The sequence below is a fragment of the Helicoverpa zea genome, chromosome 30 (genome assembly GCF_022581195.2).
Source record: "Helicoverpa zea isolate HzStark_Cry1AcR chromosome 30, ilHelZeax1.1, whole genome shotgun sequence".
Taxonomy (NCBI): domain Eukaryota; kingdom Metazoa; phylum Arthropoda; class Insecta; order Lepidoptera; family Noctuidae; genus Helicoverpa; species Helicoverpa zea.
In genome coordinates this window covers 5602888-5613453 of record NC_061481.1, presented here as the reverse complement: position 1 = coordinate 5613453, position 10566 = coordinate 5602888, and the positions used below count along the sequence as shown (strand labels likewise).

General features: G+C 38.8%; 1 protein-coding gene across 1 annotated transcript; it reads right to left on the bottom strand.

Moving 5' to 3' along the window:
* Positions 1 to 74: 74 nt before the first annotated feature.
* Positions 75 to 10364, bottom strand: LOC124644677. Its single transcript, XM_047184181.1, has 3 exons — positions 10211 to 10364; positions 1090 to 3530; positions 75 to 206 (listed from the first exon to the last, which is right to left on the bottom strand). The coding sequence occupies exon 2, from the start codon at positions 3308 to 3310 to the stop codon at positions 1091 to 1093; it is 2220 nt and encodes a 739-aa protein (XP_047040137.1). The 5' UTR covers positions 3311 to 3530; positions 10211 to 10364; the 3' UTR covers positions 75 to 206; position 1090.
* Between the last annotated feature and the right edge of the window lie 202 nt (positions 10365 to 10566).

The window sequence follows — 10566 nt, the reverse complement described above, 5'->3', positions numbered from 1 at the left end:
CTTTTATTTTGATGCTGAGCAGATTTAGATAAATTTTTGCAAAAAGATAGAGAGTTAAAAATAAAACAAATCCCTTAATAATTATAAAATTAATTCATTTATTAAAATTTCATTGTAAAATGATTTCTCATTGAAACTTATTCTTAATCATGATTTATAGAATACACCACTTGTCACTCTTACAATCGGCGGCAGACACGCGATACCTGGAATACACAAAAACAGTAATTAAGAAATATGTAATTGAAGCGATATTTCTCATTTGAGGCTAAAGTGTGTGTGTGTGTGTTTGCTTCAGGCAGAAACGGCTGAAATGATGTTGATTTAAATTGACAGATCGCCAATTTTGCCCTATACACCATGATCAGATTTTGTAACCAGTAACAACATATTGTGTTAAAGCCAAAGTTCATCTTCAAAATAAAGGTCCGTCTTTCTTAAAACGGCTCATTTTGAAAATTGAACGTGTACAATTAATAATAAACAATTTGTTTAAAGAAAACTGACGTTTATGTTGTCGGCGTACTTGGGTCTCACTAGTCATCGGAGGAAGTTGAGACGTAGTGCAGCGTGAGAAAATACCTTGGATGCTAGCCCAAATAGTAATTTAATAGAAATCTGATGATTCATATCAATATTATTATCAATCACTCGAGAATGTTTAAGTAAATAGATGACGATTTGTAAATATGAGCAATATTGATACATCTATCCACTAGCTCTTGTCCGCGACTTCAATTTCGTAGATTTGACTGATACCGATTTCTAAACCACGCAACAGCCTAAGGCCTAATCCATTTTAGTACAGAGTATATTTAACAAGTTTGTAAAATCTAGACAAACATTTTAAAGTTGATGAGTTTGATTATTCTTTTGTACTCCCTAATCTCAGAGACTAATGTACCGATTTGAAAAATGATTTACCGAGAGTTATTTATCCAGGCGTGGGAAGTTATTCCCTCGACATGCATGCGGAATAGCAGGGAACAGCTAGTAATCTATATATGACGTGACAAGTAACGAGTCAGACCATGTTTTTTTGCTAATGCAACAAAACATGGTCTACAATGGTGAACAAGTTCCACTCACCTCATTCAAGAGCAGAAGTATCTAAACTAACATAACTGGCCCCCATGTTTTCTCTATGACGTGTAGACACCACATGCTTCTTCGCAGTCTCCCCTTCCTCCACATCCGCGTCACAAACCCCACACTTCAGTCTGCCGAACTGGTAATACACATACTTGTTCCTAGCCAACATATTAATGTTATGTTTCAACTCCAAGTAAAATCGGAAGACGCTCTCAACAGCCGGCTTCTCCTTAAAATGCCCCGCGTACACTAAATGTGTAAGCAGCGAACGGATAGAGTTAAAAACTCCCTTGCACCCAACGCAGGTGAAAGTAGACCCTTCGCTATGCAAAATATGGTTCCCTTTCATATATACGCTGATGATGTCTCCCTTGTTCGCGTTGATTTTAGCCTCAGCCACAGCGGTCTGGTGGTCAATGCTGCTCAAAATATGCTTCACTGCTTCGTTACAATCTTGGAAGGTCACCCCACAGACTTCGCATTTCTCTGCAGTCACTTTGTTCGCAGCCAACAGTTCTTTATCAACTTCGCTGTATAAAGCGGAGCGGATCAGTTTAGACATCGTCTCGAAGTGGGACGCGCCCTCAAAATGCTCAACCATCGCCGAAATAGATGGGACAGCCACGAAGTCCGGGCAAATAGAGCAAACGTAAAAGTTGCCGAAACTAGCGAAGTATTCAGAAGGACGACAATGGTTCTTATAAAGCATGGCAAGTTTCCGAGGGGCTGCGTTCCTCAGATGCTTTTTCTGACGAATATGGTTGAACAGGACCTGTCTGGGACCTTTCAAAGTCATATCGCAGCAGGTACAGTAGTTGCCAATCTTGCCAGATGGCTTGATAAAGTTTTCTATTATGACATGGTCACGGCTATTATGCGGTTTCCCGACGCTAGCTAAGTACTTAGTCCAGTTCAAGTCTTTGGGGCCCCACTCCTCGGGGATGGAGCGGTCGGGGTCGGACTCCTTCATGCGCACGTACAGCTCGTCCGACAGCTTGGCGAGATGTCTCTCGTCCAGGATGTGCAGGATGGACGCTTCGATGGAGTCGATGGCCGTGTTGCACAGGCGACACTGCAGTCCGGTGGGGGTGAAGGTGATGTCGTGGCTCAGGAGGAACTTCTCGTTCATCTCCTTGATCTTCTCGATAGAAGGTTCAGTCATTGAGAAGGAAATGCTTTTATCGGATTGCAGGATACAGGAGAGGTTGTGAATATGGGATTCACTGAACACATGGTTCAATACACTATCATAATGGAATCGTAGAGTATAATACTCGCAAGCAATACAAAAGAATGCTAACTTGCCAGTTCTGTCATCGATCAATGACAGCAACTTGTGATTGACAAGCAACTTGACAATCAGAGCTTCAATAGGACCGTAATAACGGTATTTCTTAACTTGGTTCTTCGGTTTTTCAGCCGTTTGTTCGTTTTCATCGTTATCAATATTCTTGTTCGCGTCCGCGGCGAAGTTCTGGTAAACATTATCCTTAATGCTCATTATAATAGGAGCTACAGAAGACGTTTGTGTAGAGAAGTCTATAGCAGAGACATCGGAGCATAACTTGTCGTACAATTCTTGGTAGAATTTGAGTGCTGCGTCGACACTTGCCTCCGAAGCGTCAGGGAGATGCTTCATCAATGCAGAGTTGAGCTTAGCCGAGAAGTTACGTTCTAATCTCTCGACTGGCTTAGTGATGCTCAACTCTTTAATTTTGGGTAAAGGAGTTTCTCCCATGGCTGAGAGACGTCGAGACATGTTCGGCAGAATGATAGGTTCGGCCACGTCAATGCTGTCTCGTTTCAGCTTCGGCAGGTGAGCGTCGGAGCTGAAATGCTTCTGCAGCGACTCCATGAGGGGCTCATCGTCATTCAGTTCTATCTCAATATTACAGTTGGTGCAAATATGCACCTGTTTAGCATCCTCAGTAGTAAATAGTTCAGCTTTCAACAATTCAGGAACTTCGCTAACAGGTAGACTGTTAAACCTCTGCCGTTGCAGATTACTCTTCTTCTCAGTCGTAAATATATATTCGACTTCGACATAATCTCGTTTCTGTAAATAAATCTTTTTGTGCGTTGCGTCTAGGTTTCTTAGGTAAGTGTGAAGGACTTTGCTTTGTTGCGTTGTCGGGTGGTTGACGACATTTTGGAAGTGCCTCGCGAGGCGCTTGATGTCTTCCGACTTCCGAAAGGACAGCACAGTGAGATTTTCCATGGTTGCGATTCTGTCGACACAACTGAATGCCTATATCTTGATTGCAAGACTTATGGCGTCGCTTATAAAGCTTATGAACAGTTTGGAAGTCGCTGTCGCGTTCTGCCCGTACTTTTGCCGAATGAGAAAATTTTGGAGCCAAAAACAGTTTGTTAGGATTTGGACTTGAAACAAAATGGTTTAATTTTTTGATGATTTGATTATCACTGCATTTCAAGATCTGGAATGAGAAAAAATATTGATCAATATTTTTGTGAGTAAAATGCATGTTTAGATAATGGCTATAAATCTATACTAATATAATAAAGCTGGAGAGTTTGTTTGATTGAACGCGCTGATATCAGAAACTACTGCTTCGATTTGAAAATTCCTTTCCATGCGGGATGCGGGTGAAACCACTGGCAGAAGCTAGTATTTAATATCACTTATGTTCGGATGATAGTAGAACACATTCATGGCTGACTCAACAGTAATAAGATGTAGGGGAATGTTCGTAGATGATTTTCTAATTTCTCATCTAAAATAAACTTATAAAATCAATTCAAGGTCTCGTTTCGACAACTAAGCAACAACTTATGTAACGCAGCGGAAACATGCAAATGCGAATTTTAATTATAGTAAACAAACACTCAGTTGAGAAGGAAGGAAAAAGCAACGAAAACAGATTTCAGTAACTGTCAGTATTCCTGTAAAAATAACTTCTGGCCGGAAGGAACATAATATTGTAACTGGCCGTAACCTGATACAAAAATCCCCGATGAATAAATTGTGTTGGTTATTTAGACGCATGGATGGATTGCCTGAAAGACGACATGAGTAAGAAGGGAGTGAGTGTCAGCATGACGAGTGACAGGGAGGAATGGAAGCGGAAGACAATGCACCCAAATCAAATTGGGAACAGGTCAGGAAGAAAAAGGATATTTAATATACATAAGTATCTCTAGACTGCTTGTTACGGTTTTTGTGGAATCTTGGTCCCACTACTCCACGAGGAACAATATCATTTTGCCTAGCCTTGTCCAAACTACAAACTTGACATTACAATATGGTCACCCATCCACATACTGACCGCACTTTTGCTTAACCTTATGATAAATCGATCCGCCTGTTACTTAGCCACAAGAAACAGTATGTACATAAATAAAATATAGAACCACTTGATACAATGCAATTCGTAACCATTTTCCTCATTTTAAATTACCTCCTGTATCCCTGAACTGTGATAAATATTAATGCATTGTTTTATGCAGTAAACAGGTTCATTATAAGACGTTTCAGAGGTTTCCAGAACTATTTCTTTCGTGTCCTCATCGCATCTGCGTCGCGTTTTCCCAACTATGTTGGGGTCGGCTTCCAGTCTAACCGGATGCAGCTGAGTACCAGCGTGCCACATGAAGCGACTGCCTATCTGACCTCCTAAACCCCGGCAACCCAATAAATACCCCTTGCTAAGACTGTTTGTCAGATTTTCTGGCTTCTGACTACGCGTAACGACTGCCAAAGATGTTCAAATGATACCCAACGGTTTATCCGCTCCGAAATACGGGAGAACTCTTCGTGACGAGATGGTCAGCCAACCACGGACCGACCGCAACAAGCGTTGCTTACCATTATAATCTGTTCATGACCTCGTCTGTCTATCCTCTCCAATTTATCCCTATTCCAACCCTATCACTAAGAACATTCTTCCAATATTGAACGAACGTCATGAATGGACAATGAGCATTCGAGTGGCTCATCTAAATAAAAATGCTATAGCCTTCCTCGATAAATGTGCTATCTTACACTGAAATAATTTTATAAATTGGACCAAAGTTCCTTTCAAACTCTTCAACTTTATTTTCTATCTTCAGAGTTATTTCCATGTATAGGTACACGGTCATGTTGGGGCAAATTAATGATTCAATTCTAATATTCCGAGTAGTAATAGATTCTTGATCTCTTCATCGGAATCAAAAATTATTCTGTAGAAAGATCTTCAACAATAAAGAATGTCACAAAGAAAGTTACGTAAGTATTTACTTTTATATCTTAACACGAAAAATCAATCGGAGACCAATCGTGGGCGGTTGTCATCCCACGCGCAAACCTTCAATGGTCGTACCTACTAATAATACGACTGTGCGTAGGTTTCATAGTGTGACCTAACCTTTTTGAAGGATGCCAGGTGATAGCTTATCTATACTTCACTACATAGTATAAAACAAAGTCGCTTTTTATGTCCCCGTGTCCCTTCGTACGCTTAAATCTTCAAAACTACGCAACCTATTTTCATGTGGTTTGTTTTAATAGATAGAGTGATCAAAGAGGAATGTTTATGTGTATAAAAACATACATTAAATAGTGGGGAAATACCGCTATCCCGTGCGTAACCGGAGCGGGTCGTTAGTAATACTATAAAGAGGATTTTTTTGTTTGTTCCCGTAAAGATTACAAAAGCATTGGTCCGATTTCCACAAGCTACACTCTCGCTGAGTGATATCCAAACTAATATTATAAATGCGAAAGTAACTCTGTCTGTCTGTCTGTCTGTCTGTCTGTCTGTCTGTCTGTCTGTCTTTTCTTCACGCCTAAACTACTGAACCGATTTGTGTGAAATTTGGTACAGACATAGTTTGAAACTTGAGAAAGGACATAGGATAGTTTTTATTACAAAAAAAAAAAAAAAATTATTCCGGACATATAGCGCCATCTATTGGTCAAATCAAAAATCTGCTGGTAGTCACTATTCCACGCGAACGAAGTTGCGGGCAAAAGCTAGTAGGCTATATTGTATACGGGTAGGTGAAGTAGTTTCCACGGGTGAAACTAATCCTACGAATTACTAATATAAAATATTATAAATGTGAAAGTTTGTGAAAATGTATGGGTGTATGTTTGTTATTCTTTCACGCAAAAATGGCTACCGATTTTGTTGAAATTTGGTATGTTGATAAGTGACACCCTGGATTAACACATAGGCTACTTTTTATCAACACACCACGCGGGCGAAGCCGCGAGCGGAAGCCAGTACTAAATAATAAAGATTTTTTGTTAGTACGCTCTAAAGCAACTGAACTGCTTTGAAAATGTCTTTGACTGTTGCATAGGTGAAACTGCGAAAAAACGGTTAGTACCTAATTCATAAAATGAAGACAGTTTATTTTGAAATACTTCTAGCGTTACGCGGAACTACTATATTTTGTAAATAAGATTAGATAATTATATTATTACGTTCACGTTAAAATCATTAATCATTTAATTACTATCAATAACCAAAATAACGATTCAGAAAGCAGTACTCCTTGATACGGCGCGTATTGTGAGGTTTCTGTCTCTGGGACCCTAACCACCGGTACCTTGGACCCTGTGCCCGATATCGGTGGCCACCTATTTTTTATATTTTTCATGTTTTTAGGGTTCCGTAGGTACCCAAAGGGTAAAACGGGACCCTACTGTTTTCGCTCCTCCGTCCGTCCGTCTGTCACCAGGCTCTCATGAACCGTGATAGTTAGAGAGTTGAAATTTTCACAGATGATGTATTTCCGTTGCCGCTATAACAGCAAATACTGAAAACTAGAGTAAAATAAATATTTTGGGGGGCTCCCATACAACAACCGTGATTTTTTTTTGCTCATTTTTGCTCTGGACGGAACCCTTCGTGCGCGAGTCCGACTCTCACTTGGCTGGTTTTTTATTTTTATATTTAATATTAAAAAATGTAAATAATATGACTATAAAACAAAATAACATAAGACCAAGAGGGGCTCATGGCTAAGTCAGATCATAAGGTTAAGCAACGCTTGGTGCGGTCGGTCCATGGATGCGACCATCTTGTCATGACGAGTTCTTCCATGTTTCGGACAGTACGATAAATTGATAGGTCCAAGCTGTCATTAGTACATCTTTCACAGTTGTTATGGGTAGTCAGCAGCCAGTCAGTCTGACAACGAGTCTCAATAACAGGTATTCAGTTGTCCAAGTAACTGAGTTGAGGAGGACACTGGTACTCAGCTGCATCCAGTAAGAGTAAAATCCGACCCCAACTTGGGGAAAGACTAGGCAAATAGTCTGTAATAGGTATATTATTTTTTAAGACGATATTTTTTTTTTTGTAACCGTATAGGCTCCGAAACTACTGAACGTATTTAAAAAATTACTACACTATCCCCAAATGACATAGGCTATATTTTTTCCGCGGTCGGGGTGTAGTTCCCACAGGATGCGGGTGAAACCGTGGGAAATACCTAGTATTACATAACCAAGGAAAATAGTAAGTTCTAAATAATCATTTAGCAGTAACTCATAAAATGTTTTCATGTGTCAAAAATGTAAACATGACAAAAAGTTTCAACTACTATTTATAAACAAAAGCGAATAGAGGTCAGTGACTCGTCGACACTGAAAATAACAGTACGAAGCTTTATGAGTCATACTTAAACATCTTTTTTGCATAAAAAGAATAATAATGATAATGGCGTCCAAGGCCGATGTCGGCCACGGCGGCTGTTCTCATATAAGGAGATAATCTGTTACTGTTACAGCCTTTTTTATCGTCCCACTGCTGGGCACAGGCCTCCTCTCACACGGAGAAGGATTGAGCATTAATCACCACGCTTGCTCAATGCGGGTAGGTGATTTCAGACTAGTCCAGGTTTCCTCAAGATGTTTTCCTTCACCTTTTATCAGCCATTGGTGTCTAAGATTACTTAGAAAGTACATACAAACTTAGAAAAGTTGCATTGGTACTTGCCTGACCTGGAATCGAACCCACACCCTCTTACTCGAGAGGTTGGTTCTTTACCCACTAGGCCACAAAGACTTTAGGAGATAATCTAGCTGCATATTTTATGACATATAGTGCACAAGCATTTGCTTGGACTGCGGTGCACTCACTATTCCTTCACTCTCATAGCGCGATGGGACGACAATCTGACACAAACGAAAGAGATCAGGCCAATGTAGTACATTCATGATCATATAGTTAGTTCGATGGGACGACAATCTGACACAAACGAAAGAGATCAGGCCAATGTAGTACATTCATGATCATATAGTTAGTTTATAGATTAGTGCCTCATCATCTCCCGAGCTTCTTCCCAACTATGTTGGGGTCGGCTTCCAGTCTAACCAGATGTAGTCGAGTACCAGTGCTTTACAAGGAGCGACTGCCCTATCTGACCCCCTCAACCCAGGCAACCCAATACCCCTTGGTTAGACTGGTGTCAGACATATAGGCTTCTGACTACCCGTAACAACTGCCACGGATGTTCAATGACAGCCGAGACCTAAAGTTTAACGTGCCATCCGAAACACAGTTTCGTGAGTGAGTTTCTACAACTATAGATAAAGATTTATAGTTTCAGGTAAATATTATAGTCTGTTTTTTTATCTCTTAGACTAAACTGACATTACGAGTGTTGTTAGTTTATTGCAAATTCTTAAATAGTGATGTGGCACGACCGAAACTTAGCGTTAATAAAATCAAGTATCATTTTTTTACAAAAAGTCATCCTGAAATAATGGGCTTATTCTTGATGATTACGCATGGCGTTGTGTGGTCAGATATCCCTGGCAGTTTGTAGCACGTCGTGCAGCTGTTGTACGTACGTGAATTGTAAATATAAAACTTTGAATGAATATTAAATTCGTCTATTATAGATAAAAAAAGTTAAGATTCAACAAACCGGTATCGTAAGTACAACACTGCACAAAAAAGCTAGCAACATTATTTGTAAGTTTGACATTTTACAAGTGTCAATTTAGTCTACGAGATTAAAAAACAGACTATAGCTTCCGCTAGCGGTTTCACCCACATCCCATGGGAACTTCTACACGAACCCATATAAAAAGTACCCTATAGCCTTCCTTGATAAATGAGCTATCCAATACTGAATTTTTCAACTTTGACCGCTAATGCCTGAGACAGAGAACCAACAAACAAACTCATCAGTTTTAGGATATTATAGTATAGATCCTATATTCTATGGAAAGAGACTTAAAGTATACTAAACCACATTTTATATGAAGTTTTGGACCATTATGTTTCAAAATACAAAATAGATACGAGATGTACCAAATAAATCAATGTCTATTAAAAGGTATGAAAATAGAATTTGAGTCCATAAAAACCAAAAGACATTTTATTCAAAGTAGGCTGACAATCAGCACTTTTTGAAGGTCAAGTTTACAAAAAACAGCCCCCAAAATGCCCTCTGTTCGCCACTTCCTATGTGTTTTTGCTGCGAAGAAGAAGTGGTGGAACAAACTACCCAACAACATAATTTGAATAGAATTTTGAACTGAACAACCATCAATCAAGCATAGACCACATTTTACAGTTACATGAGGCACAGGCAAAGACAACATGCCATTATGCCAACATAAAACCTCCATTTAAATAGTAAATAAAATATAAGACCGTAGACCACCATGAATATCATAAATTATTTACAATACAAGATTGACATGAATATGATAATCTGAAACTACACAGAAATAATCTCAATATCACTTTCATTGGTTTTCAAGTACCTATATGATTTCAAAAAAATAAAATTTGTATAAGAGACAATAATAACGAAAAGACACCATCTTCTCAAGCCATACAATACCACAGATTATAAAATAAATATTATTAAGTGTACTTAAAGGTAGTATGTAACTGGGTAGGCTGTCACCTACATAACATTTTTTAAGTAACCAACAAAATAGATATATATAGATATAAAATAAATACAATAATAAATAAATAACAACACAAGACGTCGTCACACAAACTTTTTTACCGACCAAATAGAAAAAACAATACCGAAAAAAAAACACGAAATTTTTAAGGTTATAATGATGAGGCAGATATCGGGAAAATACTTTTTAGGACCAAAATATCATTTTAAATGTGATAGTAATAGTAATATTTACCTGAAAGTCTTGATTTTGTGCATGGCAGCGAGTAGCAGCCGAATTAGTTTTTATTTAGTACGGGCACAAACTGACAGCCTGTGGTGACATGACAGACAGGATTTTTTTGACGTTTTCAACGTGATCCGCTGCGGGATTTACGGGGTGGTCAGGGAATTGAGATTTACCCTTATTTGGGGTAAATGGTATCTTTCTTAAATAAATATTATTTAACCCTTTATAATATGTCGGTGCGTAGAAATACGTGAGACAAAATTGTTTTTCGGCTGTTCTATAAATATCGGCAGATAAGCGATCAAAACATTATACTTTTTAATAATCCTGAAATATAAAAATATTCTTACGTAAACAGTATT

What these genes read in the sequence shown, in the direction of transcription:
- LOC124644677 (XM_047184181.1), bottom strand. Translation starts at nt 3,310, where the DNA reads ATGGAAAATCTCACTGTGCTGTCCTTTCGGAAGTCGGAAGACATCAAG.